Genomic DNA, 22,148 nt, shown 5'->3' with positions numbered 1-22,148 from the left:
CTGCACAGCCACGTACTCCCTGCTTGCCATCGGTCACCAGGTTGACCCAATGGGCTGTGTAAGTAATGTAGTGGCCCTGACCGTGCTTGGCAGACCAGGCATCTGTGGTCAGGTGGACCCTTGACCCAACGCTGTGTGCCAGAGATGACACCACTTGCCTCTCCACTTCATGGTGCAGTTTGGGTATCGCCTTTTTAGAGAAATAATTGTGGCCTGGCATCTTCCACTGCGGTGTCCCAATGGCCACAAAATTACGGAAGGCCTCAGAGTCCACCAGCTTGTATGGTAACAGCTGGCAAGCTAACAGTTCCACCACACCAGCTGTCAGACGCTGGGCAAGGGGGTGACTGGCAGAAACTGACTTCTTCCGCTCAAAGATTTCCTTCACGGACACCTGGCTGCTGTGGGCAGAGGAGGAACCGCTCAAGGTCAGAGGCGGAGTGGAGGAGGGTGGCTGTGAAGGTGCAAGGGAGAAAGCGGCTGAAGATGCGGCACCTGAAGGAGAAAGAGGAGAAGGAGGGGGGCTTTTCTTTTGTGTGCTGCTTTTGCTCAGGTGCTCTTCCAATTGCAGTTTGTGCCTTTTCTCCAGGTGCCTTCGTAAGGCACTTGTCCTTACGTGAGTGTTGGCCTTTCCACGGCTCAATTTTTGGAGGCAGAGAGAACAGATGGCATTGCTCCGATCTGAGGCAGACACACTAAAAAATTTCCAAACCGCTGAGCCCCCCTGGGGTGATGACACTATGGTGGCCTCAGCAGCTGACGTTGAAGGGCATGTTGGCTGGCTGTCCATAGGTGGCGATACATGGCGCCGGACACTGCTACCAGCTGTTTTTGATGACGAGCTCCCCCTGCTTCTTACAGGAACTCGTCTCCTCCTACTCCTCTCTGACTCCCCCTCTGAACTGTCCACCTGTTCATCTCCTCTATTAGGAACATGCGTGGGATCCGTATCATCATAATCATCATGATCATCCTGCCCAGCTTCTCTTGCCTCAGACACCTCCAAAACTGCACCAACAGCTTGTACTTCATCATCCTCCTCCTCACACGTAACCTCCTCCATCCATAGTTTCGCCTAACTCACAAATATGAGGTGGTGTAACTTGCTTTGCGCCTTCATCTTGTTGTTGCAGTAGTGACTGTGAATCAGTGATTTCACCACCAAATAACTCCTGCGAAGTGTCAAATGCAGCGGATGTGGTGCTTATAGTAGCGCTGGTGGCTGCGGAAGATGAGGTGTACTGTGTTAAATAGTCAACCACGTCCTGACTAGTGTTGGGCGAACATCTAGATGTTCGGGTTCGGGCCGAACAGGCCGAACATGGCCGCGATGTTCGGGTGTTCGACCCGAACTCCGAACATAATGGAAGTCAATGGGGACCCGAACTTTTGTGGTTTGTAAAGCCTCCTTACATGCTACATACCCCAAATTTACAGGGTATGTGCACCTTGGGAGTGGGTACAAGAGGAAAAAAAAATTAGCAAAAAGAGCTTATAGTTTTTGAGAAAATCGATTTTAAAGTTTCAAAGGGAAAACTGTCTTTTAAATGCGGGAAATGTCTGTTTTCTTTGCACAGGTAACATGTTTTTTGTCGGCATGCAGTCATAAATGTAATACATATAAGAGGTTCCAGGAAAAGGGACCGGTAACGCTAACCCAGCAGCAGCACACGTGATGGAACAGGAGGAGGGTGGCGCAGGAGGAGAAGAAGGCCACGCTTTGTGAGACACAACAACCCCGGCCTTGCATGAGGGCAAGAAGCGTGCGGATAGCATGCTTTGTACCGCCATGCAGTCATAAATGTAATAAAGATAAGTGGTTCAATAAACAGGGACCACGCGGCAACGCTAACCCAGCAGCAGCAGACGTGATGGAACAGGAGCAGGCGCAGGAGGAGAAGGCCACGCTTTGTGAGACACAACAACCCAGGCCTTGCATGAGGGCAAGAAGCGTGCGGATAGCATGCTTTGTACCGCCATGCAGTCATAAATGTAATAAAGATAAGTGGTTCAATAAACAGGGACCACGCGGCAACGCTAACCCAGCAGCAGCAGACGTGATGGAACAGGAGCAGGCGCAGGAGGAGAAGGCCACGCTTTGTGAGACACAACAACCCAGGCCTTGCATGTGGACAAAAAGCGTGCGGATATAGCAGCAATGCTTTTTGCCGCCATGCAGTCATAAATGTAATACAGATGAGAGGTTCAATAAACAGGGCCCGGAAACGCAACACCATCCCAGATGTTCATTGGTCATGTTACTTGGTTGGGGTCCTGGAGTGTTGCGTAGTCATTTCCAATCCAGGATTGATTCATTTTAATTTGAGTCAGACGGTCTGCATTTTCTGTAGAGAGGCGGATACGCCGATCTGTGACGATGCCTCCGGCAGCACTGAAACAGCGTTCCGACATAACGCTGGCTGCCGGGCAAGCCAGCACCTCTATTGCGTACATCGCCAGTTCGTGCCAGGTGTCTAGCTTCGATACCCAATAGTTGAAGGGTGCAGATGGATGGTTCGACACAGCTACGCCATCTGACATGTAGTCCTTGACCATCTTCTCCAGGCGATCGGTGTTGGAGGTGGATCTGCACGCTTGCTGTTCAGTGGGCTGCGGCTGCATGGGTGTCAGAAAATTTTCCCACTCCAAGGACACTGCCGATACCATTCCCTTTTGGGTACTAGCTGCGGCTTGCGTTGTTTGCTGCCCTCCTGGTCGTCCTGGGTTTGCGGAAGTCAGTCTGTCTGCGTACAACTGGCTAGAGGAGGGGGAGGATGTCAATCTCCTCTCTAAAGTCTCCACAAGGGCCTGCTGGTATTCTTCCATTTTGACCTGTCTGACTCTTTCTTCAAGCAGTTTTGGAACATTGTGTTTGTACCGTGGATCCAGAAGGGTATAAACCCAGTAATTGGTGTTGTCCAGAATGCGCACAATGCGTGGGTCACGTTCAATGCAGTCTAGCATGAATTGAGCCATGTGTGCCAGAGTCCTACCAGAATCCTCATCATCCTCTTGTGAGCGTTGTGATAGTTGTTGTGATGCATCATAGTCGTCACCTTCCTCCTGGTCTGCTTCTGCTGACCATTCGCGTTGAATTGTGGAAGTCCAACGTGCACCGCTCTGGCCCTCGTCAGTGGTGGCATGAAATTCCTGCTCCAACTCCAGCTGTTCCTCCTCCTCTTCTTCGTCATAGCTGCTGGGGCCAGCGTTCCCTGAGGCGGATGGCCTGATGTTGGTACCATCACGCTGATCGTTTTCTCCTTCAGATTCCCCCAGTTGCATCATGACAGCTGTTTCCTTGATTTTTAACATCGACCTCTTCAGTAAACACAGCAGTGGTATGGTAATGCTGACTGAAGAGTTGTCACTGCTCACAAGCAACGTGGATTGCTCAAAATTTTGGAGGACTTGGCAGAGGTCCAACATGTTGGCCCAATCGGATCCACAGAAGCTTGGCAGCTGGCCGGATGCGCCTCGGTACTGCGCCGTCATGTACTGGACCACTGCACTCTTCTGCTCGCAAAAGCGGGCTAGCATGTGCAGCGTAGAATTCCAGCGCGTAGGGACATCACACAGCAAGCGATGGTGGGGGAGATTGAAGCGCTCCTGCATCTTGGCGAGTGCCCCCGAAGCAGTACTGGAATTTCTACAATGTTTGGACACTCGACGCACCTTCAACAGCAGATCGGGCACGCCTGGGTATGTCCTCAGGAACCGCTGAACTACTAGGTTCATCACGTGCGCCAGGCAAGGGATGTGTGTCAGCTTAGCCAACCTTAAAGCGCGAATGAGATTACTCCCATTATCACACACAACCATGCCCGGTTTCAGGTCCAGCGGTGCCAGCCACAAATCCGTCTGTTCCTTTATTCCCCTCCAAATTTCCTCCCCTGTGTGCTGCTTATCCCCAAGGCAGATTAGCTTCAGCAACGCTTGCTGACGCATGCCAACAGCTGTGCTGCACTGCTTCCACGATCCTACTGCTGCTGGGTTAGCGTTTCCGGATGAGGTACAGCTTTGAGATGCGTTGGAGGAGAAGGAGTCAGAGAGGTAGGTGCTGCTGTTATCCAGTGGGAGGGACGGCGGTGCAGCTGTTTGTGGCGTGGGCAACACCCGTGCCGTAGCAGGTGAGGAATCGCTGCCAGGCTCCACAAGGTTCACCCAGTGCGCGGTAAGGGAGATGTATCGACCCTGGCCGAACGCACTCGTCCAGGTGTCAGTGGTGAGGTGAACCTTGCAGGCAACGGCATTCTTCAAGCTTCGGGTTATTTTGCTGACCACGTGCTCATGCAACTCAGGCACTGCAGAGCGTGCAAAGTGGTAGCGGCTGGGAACCACGTAACGTGGGATGGCCACTGACATCATGCCCTTGAAGCTGTTTGTCTCCACCAATCGATATGGCAGCATTTCGCAGGCCAGAAGCTTGGCTATGCTGGCTGTTACTGCCACGGCCCGGGGGTCATTTGCTGGCAATTTCCTCTTGCGCTCAAACATCTCCGACACAGACAACTGAACCGTAGCGCTGCACACGGAAGGGCTGTTGGTTGTTGTGTTTGATGAACACTGGGAGACCTCAAGAGCACTACTCCGGAAAGTGACAGTGTCAGCGTCGTCTGATGTTTGTGAATGTTGTGAACCACGCAATGGCTGGGCTACTGCTGCTGCTGAGGCGGGTCTGGTGGTGAGTCTGGTGAACCCAAGGGAGGCAGTGTTGTTTCTGGTACCCTGTCCTGACGCGTTTGCCCAAAGAGTGGGATGTTTGGATAGCATGTGACGGCTCATGCTGGTGGTGGAGAGGTTGTTAATATTTTTCCCCCTGCTCAGGCGGGTCTTGCACACCTTGCAAATCGCCATGGTAACATCCTCAGTGCAGTCTTCAAAGAAAGCCCAGACTTTGGAGCACCTGCCTCCTTGCTGGCGATTTCTGTTTGCTCCTCTTTTGCCTCTCACTTGAACTTCCACGCTTGTGGTGCCTGAAATTGCGCGCCGCCTACCTTGTGGCACAAGGCGAACTCGTGCAGCAGTGTGTTCTTCAACAGACTCATCTGTGCTGCTGCTACGACGGCGATGTTCTCGTTCACAAACAAAATCTGGGTCTCTGTCCACATTGTCCATACCCTCCTCTTCCATCTCCTCAAACTCGTCATATGTCATTGTGGGCCACCGCCGTGGAGTAGAGCTCCCCACAACAACCTCTGCGCAGCACACTCCAACGTCGTCTTCCAGATCTTGTCGGCCGACCTCCTGCAATTGCAACCCCTCCTGCCCAAATTGCTCTGGGATTTGGGTTTCCGAGTCCTCTTCGGACTCGCCTTGTATTTCAGTGCGCGGTGCATTTCCCACAGTTAACGGTTGTGAATCCAGGCACAACATTTCTGGCTGTTCCTCCATTGACCTTTGAAAGGTGGAAGTTTGTTGGGCTGGGAATAGCTCCTGCGAATACCCCATTGTGTCCTGAGGTAATTCATCGGACTGGTTATCTGGCAGTTGTGTGCGTGGTGTCGCTGCCGGTTGTGTCAGCTTTGTGCCCACTGGCTCCTTGTAACTGGCTGAGGACTCGGACCTCGTGCGTGATGTGCTGGTGCTGCTTAACCCACTGCTGGACGCTTGAGAGGTCATCCAAGTAATTATCTGGTCCTGTTCTTTTGGATTTGTGAGGGTTGTTGTCCTGGACAACATGGGCGGTATTGAGTGGGTTTTCTTGGGTGCTCCCCTGTGGCCTGTACGTGAACCGTCAGGGGAAACACCTCTTCCCTTGCCCCTCCCTCTTTCACCGGATTTCTTCCTCATTTCACTTATCCTTACAGTACACGCTGACTGGCAGCAGTACAGTGGCAGTACAGAAATGCTATACAGTACCACTATTCCCAGCAGCGACACAGAGCACAATGCTATACAGTGACGGGTGAGCGGTGTACCACTATTCCCAGCAGCGACACAGAGCACAATGCTATACAGTGGCGAACGAGCGGTGTACCACTATTCCCAGCAGACACAGAACAGTACACAGAATGCTATATAGTGTGGCTGAACGAGCGGTGTACTACTGTTCCCAGCAGACACAGAACAGTACACAGAATGCTATATAGTGTGGCTGAACGAGCGGTGTACTACTGTTCCCAGCAGACACAGAACAGTACACAGAATGCTATATAGTGTGGCTGAACGAGCGGTGTACTACTGTTCCCAGCAGACACAGAACAGTACACAGAATGCTATATAGTGTGGCTGAACGAGCGGTGTACTACTGTTCCCAGCAGACACAGAACAGTACACAGAATGCTATATAGTGTGGCTGAACGAGCGGTGTACTACTGTTCCCAGCAGACACAGAACAGTACACAGAATGCTATATAGTGTGGCTGAACGAGCGGTGTACTACTGTTCCCAGCAGACACAGAACAGTACACAGAATGCTATATAGTGTGGCTGAACGAGCGGTGTACTACTGTTCCCAGCAGACACAGAACAGTACACAGAATGCTATATAGTGTGGCTGAACGAGCGGTGTACCACTATTCCCAGCAGACACAGAACAGTACACAGAATGCTATATAGTGTGGCTGAACGAGCGGTGTACTACTGTTCCCAGCAGACACAGAACAGTACACAGAATGCTATATAGTGTGGCTGAACGAGCGGTGTACCACTATTCCCAGCAGACACAGAACAGTACACAGAATGCTATATAGTGTGGCTGAACGAGCGGTGTACTACTGTTCCCAGCAGACACAGAACAGTACACAGAATGCTATATAGTGTGGCTGAACGAGCGGTGTACTACTGTTCCCAGCAGACACAGAACAGTACACAGAATGCTATATAGTGTGGCTGAACGAGCGGTGTACTACTGTTCCCAGCAGACACAGAACAGTACACAGAATGCTATATAGTGTGGCTGAACGAGCGGTGTACTACTGTTCCCAGCAGACACAGAACAGTACACAGAATGCTATATAGTGTGGCTGAACGAGCGGTGTACTACTGTTCCCAGCAGACACAGAACAGTACACAGAATGCTATATAGTGTGGCTGAACGAGCGGTGTACTACTGTTCCCAGCAGTGACACACAATGACTGGGGGGGACCCTGGCTAGCGTGGCTGGAGCGCGAACTACCCTGCCTGCCTACCCAAAGCTAAACCCACAGACAAATGGCGGAGATATGACGTGGTTCGGGTATTTATTTACCCGAACCACGTGACAGTTCGGCCAATCAGAGCGCGTTCGGGTCCGAACCACGTGACCCGTTCGGCCAATCACAGCGCTAGCCGAACGTTCGGGGAACGTTCGGCCATGCGCTCTTAGTTCGGCCATATGGCCGAACGGTTTGGCCGAGCACCGTCAGGTGTTCGGCCGAACTCGAACATCACCCGAACAGGGTGATGTTCTGCAGAACCCGAACAGTGGCGAACACTGTTCGCCCAACACTAGTCCTGACAATCTTGGGAGTTGATAACAATAACAATAATATTTATATATCGCTTTTCTCCCTGGGGACTCAAAGCGCTGTGACCCTGCATTAGGCAGTCTCAAAGGCTCGGGAAAAGAGGTGAGTTTTTAGCCTTTTTTTAAAGCTGTCCAGAAAAGAAGGAGCCTCTCGTACTGATTGTGGAAGTGAGTTCCATAGAGTAGGGGCTGCATAGAAAAAGGCCCGAGCACCAAATGTTAAGTGTATCCTGGGAATAACCAGCTTCATCTTGTTGGCAGAGCGGAGGGTGCGTGGAGGGGCATCAAGTTCCAATAGATCCGCTATGTATTTGGGTCCCATGTGGTGTAGAGCCTTGAATGTCAGCAGGCAGATCTTAAAATTGATTCTCCATTTTACTGGCAACCAGTGAAGAGTTTGAAGTACTGGGGTGATGTGTGAGCTGCGGGAGGCATTGGCTAGGAGTCTGGCTGCAGCATTCTGTACTATACAATACAATACAATACAATAACATTTGTAAAGCGCTTTTCTCCCATAGGACTCAAAGCGCATAGTTGTGTTTCAGATTAATACAGGGTTTCAGGCTGGGTTGTGTTACAGAGGAGATAGTCAGATGTTCATGAATGCCAGACTAAAGAGGTAGGTTTTCAGTTTAGACTTAAATGCTTCCAGGGATGGCGCTGTCCTGATTGGGTGTGGCAGGGAGTTCCAAAGTGTAGGGGCAGCATGACAAAAGGCTCTGTCTCCAAAGGTTTTGAGGTGGACTCTGGGGGTGACCATGGTGTTACGTCCTTTTGATCTAAGATTGTGGGGGGTGTGATGCAGTTGTAACAAGTCCTCCAGGTATCCAGGGCCCAGATTGTGCAAGGATTTGAATGTCAGTAAGCCAATCTTAAACAGAATTCTCCATTTTATCGGTAGCCAGTGGAGTGAGCTCAGGGTTGGTGTTATGTGGCAATGGCGGGGTTGGCTCGTTAACAGCCTTGCGGCAGCGTTCTATACTAATTGCAGGCGGCGTAAGTCTTTGTTATGCAGGCCTGTGTAGAGGGCGTTGCAGTAGTCTAACCTTGATAGGGGCGCAGAACCTTATCTGTAGATCCGATGAACAGGGCGTTGCAGTAGTCTAGGCGGAAGGATACAAATGCATGAACCAGGACAGGTAGGTCTTCAGCTGGGATAAGGTGTTTGATTTTCGCTATATTTCTTAGGTGGAAGAAGGAAGACTTGACGACAGCTGATATCTGCTGTTTGAGTTTTAGATTTCCATCCAGGATCACCCCAAGGTTTCGCACAGAGTCTTTATACTGTACAGTATCTCCCCCAATTGCTAGTTTGAGGTGGTGAGGGTTTTGAACTTTATCCATCATGTGTGGACCACCTACCTTCAACACCTCTGTTTTGTCAGAGTTCAGCTTCAGCCAGCTGGAGTTCATCCAATTTTGTAAATCCACTAAACACGCATTTATGGATGCTGATGGGTCTTGGGTGCCAGGCTTGAAGGACAGATACAGTTGTGTGTCATCTGCATAACAATGGTATCCTAGGCCATAGTTCTGGATTATTTTGCCCAGTGGGAGCATGTAGACTGCAAAGAGTAATGGTGATAGTACAGAACCCTGTGGAACTCCATAGGGACGTGGCACTGGATTCGAGTAGTGTGTGCCCAGACATACTTGCTGTGTCCTGCCAGATAGGAAGGTCTGAAACCAGCTAAGAACAGTACCCCTTAGGCCACAGTAATTCTTCAGTCGCTGGATTAGTATTTCATGATCCACAGTATCAAATGCTGCAGACAAGTCAAGAAGAATCAGAATTGAGCAATCATCCTTGTCCCTTGCTTATATGCAGTGATGAGGTGGGTGCACTGAACACAACAGGTAGGTATATGCAGTGATGAGGTGGGTTCACTGAACACAACAGGTAGGTATATGCAGTGATGAGGTGGGTTCACTCAACACAACAGGTAGGTATATGCAGTGATGAGGTGGGTTCACTCAACACAACAGGTAGGTATATGCAGTGATGAGGTGGGTTCACTGAACACAACAGGTAGGTATATGCAGTGATGAGGTGGGTTCACTCAACACAACAGGTAGGTATATGCAGTGATGAGGTGGGTTTACTCAACACAACAGGTAGGTATATGCAGTGATGAGGTGGGTTCACTGAACACAACATGAAGGTATATGCAGTGATGAGGTGGGTGCACTCAACACAACATGTAGGTATATGCAGTGATGAGGTGGGTTCACTGAACACAACAGGTAGGTATATGCAGTGATGAGGTGGGTGCACTCAACACAACAGGTAGGTATATGCAGTGATGCGGTGGGTTCACTCAACACAACAGGTAGGTATATGCAGTAATGGGTATTACAATGTGCAGCTGCCTATCACACACACAGGTAGTCACTGAATGTGCTGGGCCTGGCAGTGGCACACACAGTATGAATTAGGCTGTCTATGCAACACAAGTGTCAGTGGGACACACAGAAAAAAAAAAGATCACAAGAACAAGATTAGCTCTCAAAAGAGCTGTTGAGGGGTGCTATTTTAGCAATAAGAAATCAGCCAGGAGCAAGCTAACAAGCCTACAACAGCCTAACTAATCTTTCCCTATGAGAGTCTGCCAGCAGCTGCCCCTTCTCTCACTATTGCAGGCACACGAGTGAGTGTAATGGCCGGCGGAGCCTGCCTTATATAAGGCTCCAGGAGAGAGTGTAGCCTGATTGGCTACAATGTGCCTGCTGACTGTGATGTAGAGGGTCAAAGTTGACCCTAATGGTGCGCTATGGGGGCGAACCGAACTTCCGGTAAAGTTCGCCTTACATGGTGAACGCGAACCACCGGACAATCGCCTGGAACCGTTTGCCAGCGAACCGTTCGGGCCATCTCTAATGCTGACTTTCAGACCACTTTAAGGCAACCATAACTTACTAAAACTGCACTGTACATATACTTAATTTTATTGGTTCATTTCTTTTTGCAGAAATCTGCACAAAGCAGGACATAAGATGTAGTAAATTTAAATCCAAATGCAGTGCAGGCAATGTCTTGAATTTATTTGAACAATGGGATTGTACATCAGATGGGAGGCCAGTAAGAAATAAGGCATTCTTACCTTTTGCGTAATATTCATACACCGTGACTGATGCAGGTTGGATGTGACCCACTTCGAAATCTTGATAAAGATTTATGGGTAGGCACAGGTCCTCTTCATGAGGAATCTATGGATAAAAATGGGAGGCGGTTGGGTCAAGGAGGGTGCCACATATAAAAATGAATTCATGATAGTGTCTTATTCAAGCTGAATGTATTTTCTATGCAGCGAATGTAAGGACCTACATTGTTCTCCTGGAGGCCGAGTTCACACTGGGGTGTTCCAGTGTGTTGCATTGGGCAATATAATCGCATTACATACGAAGTCGTATGTTCAGATTGTATGTTCATATTGTTCCATTGTCATAACCCGAAGCCTGCTGTGCGGTATCGTACACAATAGGGGTGGTCGTAATCTGCCAACTACAATTATGTGAAATTTCGCATAAGTTTTTACAATTACATCCATACAAAATTGGAATTTGGAAATTCAATTGGTTTTATGTAATTTTGTGTAATTTTTGCCTAACTTTGTGTCGAATTTAGTGGTTAATTGTAAAGACCCCATACATGCTGTCATCACCAAATTGGCTACATATGTTAAAGCGGACCCAAACCAAACATTTTTTTTTATTCAAAATATTTCGTTGCACCACTCTGACACATACAAAGATAAATAAACACTCCTTCAAGCCTATGAGCATTTCAGTGCATGCTTTTCACCCTTCTCTTTTCATAACTAGGGTTATACAGGTGGCAGCCATTACTTCTGAGCTTAGTAGGAGGTTTTAGATCATGGGTGTTTGTCATCAGCTACCCTCTCTCACAGGGGCGTCGTCACACAAGCTGAGATCACCTCCCCTGTGACATCATCAGTAGCAGCCTGTGTTTTGTTTTTGTTTTTTATCTCCTCCACCAGTCTGCCGGATTCTGTCCCGGCAAAATGAGAGGAAGAGATGGGGTTCCTCCAATAAATGTCAAATATTTTATATTTGTCATCATGCAGCTGAAAAAAGGCTGCTATTTATTTTTATAATTTAGAAAATAGATTTTATTTCTGAAATCTTGTATTTTTAATTTGGGTCCACTTTAAGGGGAATAGTGGCAACAAGTCAAAAAAGTAATTTTTCAAAAATAACTTGCAGTTTTTGAGAAAATTTACTTTTCAAAATACAAATAAAAAATAGTTTTTAAATTTAAAAAAAGCATTTTTTAAAATAAATTTTCTCAAAAACCGGTCTTTTTTTTGACTTGTCCCCATTATTCCTAACAATTTTGGTGACAATAGCATGTATGGGCAGCTTTGCCATTAACCAGTACAAAATTAAGCGAAAATGACGTGATAGTTAAAAATTCTGGTTGCTGATTACGTTTACATTACGATTCCTGAAATCTTGCATTATGATTTTGCATTGTAATTTCAATGCTGATCGCAGTGTGCTGTACTATGTGTGAAGACTGTGAAGACGGCAATAGCCGCTCGGAGACTGAAGTGGGGGCAGAGCTCTGCCCCCGAGCAGGAGATGCGCGCGCAGCCTGCGCGCGATCTCCTGCAAAACAAAGCCCCAGTACTTGACGCCAATTGGCGTTAGGCAGTCTTGGGGCTGCCGCCGTGGCCACACCCACTGGTGTTAGCCAGGCGGCAGGTAGTTAATATATTTTGTTAAAGGACATCGAAGGTGAAAATAAACTGATGAGAAAAACAATTGTATCTATCCTCCTTCTCCTAAAAATGTTTTTTTAAGATATCCCACAGTTTTATTTTATATTTAAATCTAGTTTTAAAGTTTTTACTGTTTCATTATCTCAATTACACCTTCATTGACGTATACCCAGTCTTGGCCCCGACAGAAACTGTCACTTGCATACCTAATGTTTAACTCTTTCAGCCAGAGAAAGAAAAAAAGAAACACAGCCTAGTTATTTGTGTGCTTGACACTGTACATACAGGTCGTCTATGTCAGTGTTTCTCAACTTTTTCGAGCCAAGTACCCCCTATCGCAATTCAGTTTGAGCCAAGTACCCCCTACCAAGTGCCGCGCGCACGTGTGTGTGCGTGTGTGCGTGTGTGCGTGTGTGCGCGTGCGTATACACCCCCCAGGTATTGGTGCCCCCAGTATAGATAGCGAGGTATAGGTGCCTGCTCCAGTATAGGTGCCCTCAGTATAGCTAGGTATAGGTGGCCCCAATATAGCTAGGCATGGGTGCCCCCAGTATAGCCAGGCATGGGTGCCCCAGTACATCTAGGTATGGGTGCCCCCAGTATAGCCAGCCATGGGTGCCCCCAGTATTGCTAGGTATGGGTGCCTCCAGTATAGCCAGGCATGTGTGCCTCCAGTATAGCTAGGTATAGGTGCCCCCAGTATAGCTAGGTATGGGTGCCCCCCAGTATAGGTGCCCTCAGTATAGGTGGCCCCAGTATAGCTAGGTATAAGTGCCCCCCAGGATAGGTGGCCCCAGTATAGCTAGGAATAGGTGCCCTCAGTATAGCAAGGTATAGGTGCCCTCAGTATAGCAAGGTATAGGTGGCCCCAGTATAGCTAGGTATAGGTTCCCCCAGGTATAGGTGCCTTCAGTATAGCTAGGTATAGGTGCCCCCAGTATAGCTAGGTATGGGTGCCCCCCAGTATAGGTGCCCTCAGTATAGCTAGGTATAGGTGGCCCCAGTATAGCTAGGTATAAGTGCCCCCCAGTATAGGTGCCCTCAGTATAGCTAGGTATAGGTGGCCCCAGTATAGCTAGGTATAAGTGCCCCCCAGGATAGGTGGCCCCAGTATAGCTAGGAATAGGTGCCCTCAGTATAGCAAGGTATAGGTGGCCCCAGTATAGCACGGTATAGGTGGCCCCAGTATAGCTAGGTATAAGTGCCCCCCAGGATAGGTGGCCCCAGTATAGCTAGGAATAGGTGCCCCCAGTATAGCTAGGTATAGGTGGCCCCAGTATAGCTAGGTATAGGTTCCCCCAGGTATAGGTGCCTTCAGTATAGCTAGGTATAGGTGCCCCCAGTATAGCTAGGTATGGGTGCCCCCCAGTATAGGTGCCCTCAGTATAGCTAGGTATAGGTGGCCCCAGTATAGCTAGGTATGGGTGCCCCCCAGTATAGGTGCCCTCAGTATAGCTAGGTATAGGTGGCCCCAGTATAGCTAGGTATAAGTGCCCCCCAGGATAGGTGGCCCCAGTATAGCTAGGAATAGGTGCCCTCAGTATAGCAAGGTATAGGTGGCCCCAGTATAGCTAGGTATAGGTTCCCCCAGGTATAGGTGCCTTCAGTATAGCTAAGTATAGGTGGCCCAAGTATAGCTAGGTATAGGTGCCCCCAGTTCAGCTAGGTATGGGTGCCCCTAGTATAGCCAGGCATGGGTGCCTCCAGTATAGATATGTATAGGTGCCCCCAAGTACAGCTAGGTGTGGGTGCCCCCCAGTATAGCCAGGCATGGGTGCCCCAAGTATAGCCAGGAGGGAGACGCAGTGCATGAGGGGAGCGATGCCCACACATAGCGGCGGGGAGGGGGTCCACTCCCTCCCACCCTCACCTGGGCTCCCTCATCAGCGCTTTCCCCCCTCCGACACATTACAGCGGCATGGTGAAAGGAACGCAAACTTCTGCGTTCCACGCTGGAGGTCCGATCTTCTTTGAGCCTGACGCAACTTCCCAATAAACAGAAAGCAGCGTCATCGCTAACAGAGAAGAATCTCCGGCGTGGAACGCGGAAGTAAGTCCACGTTCCTTTTACCATGCCGCCGGTGTTAATGTGTCGGAGGGGGAAAGCGCTGACGGGGGAGCCCAGGTGAGGGAGGGGGGAGTGGACCCCCTCCCCGCCGCTATGTGTGAGCATGCTCCCCCGTTTTGCACTGAGTCCCCCTCCTGGCTGCGTACCCCCGGCTGGGGTCTCGCGTACCCCCTGGGGTCCGCGAACCACGTGTTGAGAAACACTGGTCTATGTCATCATGTCACATGTCACCACGGTTGTCCTTCAACCACTTGAGGACCGCAGTGTTAAACCCCCCTAAAGACCAGGTCATGTTTTGATAAATTGGCCACTGCAGTTTTAAGGCCAAGCTGCAGGGCTGCACAACACAGCACACAAGGGATCCCCCTCCCCTTTTCTCCCCACCAGGTGTGTGTTTTTTTTACACCCCCAGGTGTTTTTTTTTTTTATATATAAATATTTATTTCTTTATTTTAACAATATTTTTTACTATTTTTTTTTATTATTTTATTATCCCCCCTCCCTCCCTCTCCCCGCCAGCCAGTCAGTGTGATCGGCTGTCATAGGCTTCAGCCTATGACAACCGATAACCTCCATAGTAACAGAGGGGGCAGCCGTGTCACGCGGCTGTCCCCAGTACAGTGCTGCTGCAGATCGCATCGCTGTACCAAGTACAAAGACGGCGTTTCACCGTCTAACAGTCTTGGATACTGAAGGCAGGGCAGAGCTCCGCCCCCAAGCAGGAGATACGCACGCAGCCTGCGCCCAATCTCCTGCAGTAGCCAATTGGCGTTAGGCTGTCCTGGGGTTGCTGCCACGGCCATTAGCGTGGGGCAGTCTTGAAGTAGTTAAAAAGGTGCCTGGATTCCTTTTAAGCGATGCCTTTTAAGCGATTCCATATGCATACCTCGACCCATCCAACCCGTCCACCATTTAAAAAAGATTGCTATATAAAGTACTGCGCAAATATTTTAGTCACTTGTGAAAAATGGGTGTGCTGATGCTTTTAAAAAGAATGTAGTGCCTAGATTTTATTTATGAATTCATAGTTTATTATCCTTTAGAATGCTTAATGCAAGACTGAATTGGCCAAAAAAGTGGACTTTTACTTTTCTGGGAATTCTTCCAGCCCCCCTTAGTCTGTCAGGTCCCTTGGCATCCTCCTGGTCCCCTTGGTTGTGTCGTTGCCCCCTCTAAAAGTTCTGCGAGAATAATCTAGTCACAGCTAAGGCACATGCGTGGTCCCATCCATGCGCCTCCCTGATCGGGCTTGAGTGGTGAGTGGAGTGTGATCGAGGAGGCACATGGACAGGACCATGCATGTGCTCCATTATGCGCTTCTGCAGTTCGGAAGAGAGTTGCACTACACAGAACGCTCAGGCACAGGGCCGGATTTCCCATTAGGCACTGTAGGCTTGTGCCTACAGGTGGTCCGTGTGTGAAAGGTGGGGAGATCACTAGCCACCAAAAGTGCCACCTTCTCTCTCTCTCACTCCCTCCCTTCATACCAGCGATGGCTCCCTCCCTCTGCAGTGGTGCACGGCGTGCATGAGAGGAGGCTTTCTGGCTCCATGCATTCCAGCACTGAAGTCACTCTTCAGCAGCGCACCTCAGCATCCTCTCCATGGTCCATGAGAGCTTCCAGAGCCTTCTGAGGGCTCCTGGAGGCAGCAAATTTGAACCAGAGACAACGCTGGAATGAGGACGCTAAGAGAGGACAGGGAAGGCTCCATGACATCCAGAGCCTTTCCTCTCCATAGGAAAGTATCTAACTTTAAAAAAAAAAGTTTTTGCTACAGATATCTATAGATAGATAGATAGACAGACAGATCCTGCTCGGTACTAGAAAAGGTTAGAGAATACAGTGCATCCTCCGAACAGTGGAAAGGATAATTAGCTGTAGTTTACCTTTCCTGCATAATCTTTAGGCTAGCAGGTGCAGAAAGAGAGTAACCAAGATTGCCTCTGACCCCTCTCACCCAGCTCACTCCATCTTCCAGCTCTTGCCTTCAGGGGTGACATACCGGTCAGTCACAACTAAAACTTCCAGGCACACGAACAGTTTCTTCCCTCAAGGGGTAGTCATGCTTAGTGCAGAACCAAGCTGGATCTGCTAGGATTGGAAAGCATTACAGCATAGAACAGGAAATGAACACTTCTTACCCGGTTTACTGCCACTTGAACTTACATACTGTCCTTGACTTGTAACATATATGCTGTCTGTCCTGTATTGTTATGTTTGTGTCTGTTAAGAAACTGCCAAGTCAAATTCCTTGTAAGGGCACGCGTATTAGGTCAAATAAGTTGATTATGAAATATATATATATATATATATATATATATATATATATATATATATATATATATATATATACAGTGGGATGCGGAAGTTTGGACAGCCTTGTTTATTGTCATGATTTTCCTGTATAAATCGTTGGTTGTTACGATAAAAAATGTCAGTTAAATATATCATATAGGAGACACACACAGTGATATTTGAGAAGTGAAATAAAGTTTATTGGATTTACAGAAAGTGCACAATAATTGTTTAAATAAAATTAGGCAGGTGTATATATTTGGGCACTGTTGTCATTATATTTGTTCCAAAACCTTTAGAACTAATTATTGGAACTCAAATTGACTTGGTAAGCTCAGTGACCCCTGACCTACATACACAGGTGAATCTAATTATGAGAAATAGTATTTAAGGGGGTCATTTGTAAGTTTCCCTCCTCTTTTCATTTTCTCTGAAGAGTAGCAACATGGGGGTCTCAAAACAACTCTCAAATGACCTGAAGACAAAGATTGTTCACCATCATGGTTGAGGGGAAGGATACAGAAAGCTGTCTCAAAGATTTCAGCTGTCTTTTTCCACAGTTAGGAACATATTGAGGAAATGGAAGACCACAGGCTCAGTTCAAGTTAAGTCTTGAACTGGAAGACCAAGAAATATCTCGAATAAACAAAAGCAACGAATGGTGAGAACAGTCAGAGTCAACCCACAGACCAAAGACCTACAACTTGATCTTGCTGCAGATGGAGTCACTGTGCATCGTTGAACCATTTGGCGCACTTTACACAAGGAAATGCTGTATGCGAGAGTGATGCAAAGGAAGCCTTTTCTCCACCCACATCACAAACAAAGCCGCTTGAGGTATGCTAAATCACATTTAGACAAGCTAGCTTCATTTTGGTGCTGTGGACTGATGAAAGTAAAATTGAGTTATTTATGCATAACAAGGGGAGTTATGCATGGAGGAAAAACAACATAGCATTCCAAAAAACACCTGCTGCCTACAGTAAAATATGGTGGTGGTTCTATCATGCTGTGGGGCTGTGTGGCCAGTGCAGGGACTGAGACTCTTGTCAAAGTTGAGGCACACATGGATTCCACTCAGTATCAGCAGATTCTGGAGACCAATGTCCAGGAATCAGTGACAAAGCTGAAGCTGCGCCGGGACTGGACCTTTCAACAAGACAACGACCCTAAACACTGTTCAAAATCCACTAAGGCATTCATGTAGAGGAACAAGTACAACGTTCTGGAATGGCCATCTCAGTCCCCAGACCAAAATATAACTGAAAATCTGTGGTGTGAGTTAAAGACAAACTCCGACCAAAAATTGAACTTTATCCCAATCAGTAGCTGATACCCCCTTTTACATGAGAAATCTATTCCTTCTCACAAACAGACCATCAGAGGGCGCTGTATGACTGATATTGTGGTGAAACGCCTCCCACAAGTAGCCCCTCCCACAAGAAAAGTTCAAACTTTTGCAAGTTTCCTGTCTGTGAACCTTGTTGCATTGTGGGAAATAGCTGTTTACCTACTGCCAAAAACCATGCAGCAGCTACATCACTTGCCAACAGTAAAATGTTCACTGCAGTTCCTCTTTAAAGAGAGCTGTCCATGCTCGAAAGCCATCAAACCTGAATGAACTAGAGATGTTTTGTAAAGAGATAAGGTCCAAAATACCTTCAACCAGAATCCAGACTCTCATAGGAACCTACAGGAAGCCTTTAGAGGCTGTAATTTCTGCAAAAGGAGGATCTACTAAATATTGATTTCATTTCTTTTTTGTGGTGCCCAAATGTATGCACCTGCCTAATTTTGTTTAAACAATTATTGCACACTTTCTGTAAATCCAATAAACTTCATTTCACTTCTCAAATATCACTGTGTGTGTCTCCTATATGATATATTTAACTGACATTTTTTATCGTAACAACCAATAATTTATACAGGAAAATCATGACGATTAACAAGGTTGCCCAAGTTTTCACATCCCACTGTATATATACTGTATAGTGAGACAGAGAGAGAATATATATTTTTTATTTTTGTAAAAGTGCATATTTCTTTAAAGGAATCTTTTTACCTTGTTAAAGTACAGGACCAGCGTTCCGTTATATTCAATCTTGGAGATGGGTCTGTCCACTCCCTTTGTCAACTGCAATCAACATTAGAAGATCTGTGTTACACTATGTTTGTGATTGGGAAAGTCAGAGGAAAATTGCAACACTGGAACTGCATACCTGTAAGTAATTTTTTTTACAAAAGCACTCCCTGAAAAGAATCTATACAAAGATGCCAGCCAGCTTCCCTACTCACATGCACACTATGTTGAAGGATAGAAAAAGCGAGGCACTGATTGTAGCAAAAAAGAAGGTACCTTTAATCCACGGTGGTTAGATACATCAGATTGTACAGTGGGGGTGAGGGAGGCCTGACAGCTGTTTCGCTTTAAACAAAGCTTACTCAGAGGCCAATAGAAGGAACCACACATGCACACTATTCTGGCAGTTGGACTGACTGGCCATTCAGTAAGTGATTTTGAAAATAAAATCCTGAGAGTGCCCCACGAGGCAATGGACTAGTCCAAAACCTGTCAGAACTGTCTTATATCATTTTCTATCTCAATAAAAACTTGATTGTTTAAAAAAAAACAGAATCAAGATGTTACTGAACAGTTACCAAGGATATATATATATATATATATATATATATATATATATATATATATATATATATATATACAAGATAACATCACAATCAAAATTCAGTCACTTAATCCTCTTATTTTTAACAGGGTTATAATAGAGTGGGATGCAGGGCCAGATTTAACCTAAGGCACTGTAGGCACATGCCTACAGGCGCCTGATGATAGAAAGGCGGCTCACTCCCCTCCCCTAGCTCCTCCCTCCCTCCTTCCCTATGTGGAGTCCTGATGAGAGTGTAAATGAGAGGTTACTCACCCAGCTCTTCCACTGACGAGATCTCCCTTCAGTTGGGGGCACCTCTAGCTACTTAATACTGAGGGTACCTCTGGCTACCTAATACTTGGGGGCACCTGTAGCCACTTACTGACCGTACTTCTGGCTACCTAATACTAAGGGGCACCTGTAGTTACCTATGATGAGCAAGGGAAGGAAGGGGAAAGTGACAGCTGGGAAAACCAGCACACTTATGGTTCAGTTTGGGAGGTGGTGTTTGAAGATTCATGGAGGGTGAAGTCTAAGGTACTAGGACATCTGTGCTTATAGGCTCCTGTGATGTAAATCCTGCCTGGCGGGATGTTGAGAGAGGAGGGATCGGGACATCTGGGGGTCCCTTAGGACTGGTGGTGACCGATAAGGAAGGATAGAAGAGGGAAGGGAAGGATCTATTGGGAAGGGGAGGGAGAACAACAAAAATGAACTTGTGGGCACACATAAAGTGCATGGTACAGGCCAAGAAGACCATGATGTAGCATTAGCCGGTTAGGGAGTTACTGTAAAAGTGATTATTTGCCCAGAGGGCTCTATCATAGCTTAGAGAGTAAGTCAAAAAATAAGAAGGGTTTGAGATGGCAATTAAATTATGTTATATGACTGAGGTTTCCAACATCTGAACATCATATATTTCAAGCATTTTATGTCACGGGCGTTCCTACAGCCTATGGGTGAGGGCTCTCAGAATCGGATGTAAGTAGTGCCAATACCCCGGTATGTTGAGCAGGGCCGGATTTACCATAAAGCACTGTAGGTATGTGATGATGGAATGGCAGCTCCCTCCCCTTGATGAGAGTGTAAATGAGAGGTTACTCACCTGGGTCTCGGCATTCCACTGACGAGATTTCCCTTTAGTCAGGGGAACCTCTAGCTATCTAATACTGAGGTTCATCTAGCTACCTAATAAAACCTCTAACTACTTGAGGGTACTTCTGCCTACCTAATACTAAAGGGCACCTGTAGCTATCTATGACGGGCAAGGGAAGTAAGGGAGAAGTCACAGCTGGGCGGGCCAGCACACGGTGCGGTTCGATCGGGGTTTGTAGATTCATGGAGGGCGGAGTCTAAGGTGTCGGAACATCTGTGCTTATAGGCTCCTGTGAGGTAAATGCAGCCCTGCTCATGTGCCTCACCCCTCCTCTGGAATTCCCTTCCATAACACATTTGTCACTCTCCAGCCTTTGACACTTTAAGAAATCCCTAAAAACTCACTTTTTTTCAATAAGCATATGCTGTAACGTAAGCCACTCCCCTTTAAACCTCTGTCCAAGTTGTACTGTTTACTAGATAACCCTAAAAGCAAATTGCCTCTAGGTATACATATTGTATACTACCCCATCTCTTGTTCCCCGTTCTTTTAGATTGTAAGCTCACAAGGACAGGGCTCTCTCACCATTTACGTCTTGGAATTTGCTATACATTTTGTTCATCATGCTCCATTTATCACAGTAATTACCAATCCAGTATTACCTTCTAGCGACTATATTTTGTGTATGCCATTGTCTGTATTACTATGCACCCCATGTTTGCTTCAGCGCCATGGAATATGTTGGCACTTTATAAATCATTATCAATAATAATAATTAATGGAAGCCATTTCCATGGAAGTCACCACATTACACTAGAAGTCAATTATTTACACATATCTAGACGTGCACCAACAAAAGGACAAGTGACACCCTTGCTAATATAGAAATAAAAAAACACATATACAGTATAAGTAGATAAATAATAGTCCTACTTGCATAACAGATGTATTGCACTGTCCACTTTATGATTCCTGTGAATCTTATAAAGGAAAAGCAGAGAATCCTATTCTAGGCAGTTTCCATCTTTGTTACCTTTGACCTCCTGACATCATTTCCTCCCTCACTCTTTTTTTCTCCTCTTTTTAATTGTGTATTCGTTACCTGCCCTCCTCCCGAGATCATCAGACACTCCCACTAAGGTCTATTCTAGGAAGTGCATTGTCTTATGTCATTAGAAGGAGGAGAGACTAAAGGGTTAAGGAGGAATATATTATAGATTAAAAAAAACAGAGCATGCAAATGTTTGGCAATGGCAATTAAAGGGGCAATGTTCCTAAGGCATATGATAACTCCAAACCTTAACAGCAGAACAAGTTTTGAAAGTTTTAAGTTTTGAATGCAGGATTAGCATCTTTATCACTTAATACACTCCAGTTGCTGTTGAAATTAAAGTGGGATTGTCAACCAAATTTTTTTAACTGTTACAACGATGTTGACTATATGTGCAGAGGAGTGTTTTTTTTAATGCTTTGACATTCACCTGTTTAAGTTCATCCTGATGTGGCACAAAGCCGGTCAACATAGAAATCTCCATGACTGCCATAGTAGAATCTTTAGAAGAGTTGAATCTATGGAGAGAGTAAAAGATCTGTGTATTTTATTTTTTTCATGAAAAAATAAATGAAAAATAGATGAACTACTTCGGGACTGCTGCAGGTTAAAACTACGCTGCACTTGTGGCTGCCTAAACCTAATGCGGTGTAGTTTGAATGCTCAGAGGCAAAGATCTGTCTGCTGCTGTGCAAAAGTTCCTGCATGCTGATCCCAGACAATACACATCGCTGTCAGCGAGTGTTAGAGGAGCCAGATTCCCACTTCCTATGCAGGAACT

The 22,148-nt window shown here is 46.9% G+C and overlaps 1 protein-coding gene across 1 annotated transcript in view; it reads right to left on the bottom strand.

The window, feature by feature from the left end:
* The window catches only part of LOC137562610 (complement C3-like), a 340,327-nt gene that overhangs the window by 64,780 nt on the left and 253,399 nt on the right, over nt 1–22,148 (bottom strand). Inside the window, exons 34-36 of the mRNA XM_068274113.1 lie at nt 21,798–21,885; nt 18,617–18,688; nt 10,550–10,655 (exon numbers count right to left, since the gene is read on the bottom strand). Of these exons, the coding sequence (XP_068130214.1) occupies nt 10,550–10,655; nt 18,617–18,688; nt 21,798–21,885 (266 nt within the window). The remainder of the gene's footprint in view (nt 1–10,549; nt 10,656–18,616; nt 18,689–21,797; nt 21,886–22,148) is intronic.

This window comes from Hyperolius riggenbachi, chromosome 3 (genome assembly GCF_040937935.1).
Source record: "Hyperolius riggenbachi isolate aHypRig1 chromosome 3, aHypRig1.pri, whole genome shotgun sequence".
NCBI lineage: Eukaryota > Metazoa > Chordata > Amphibia > Anura > Hyperoliidae > Hyperolius > Hyperolius riggenbachi.
This window is presented reverse-complemented; position numbering and strand designations above follow the sequence as displayed.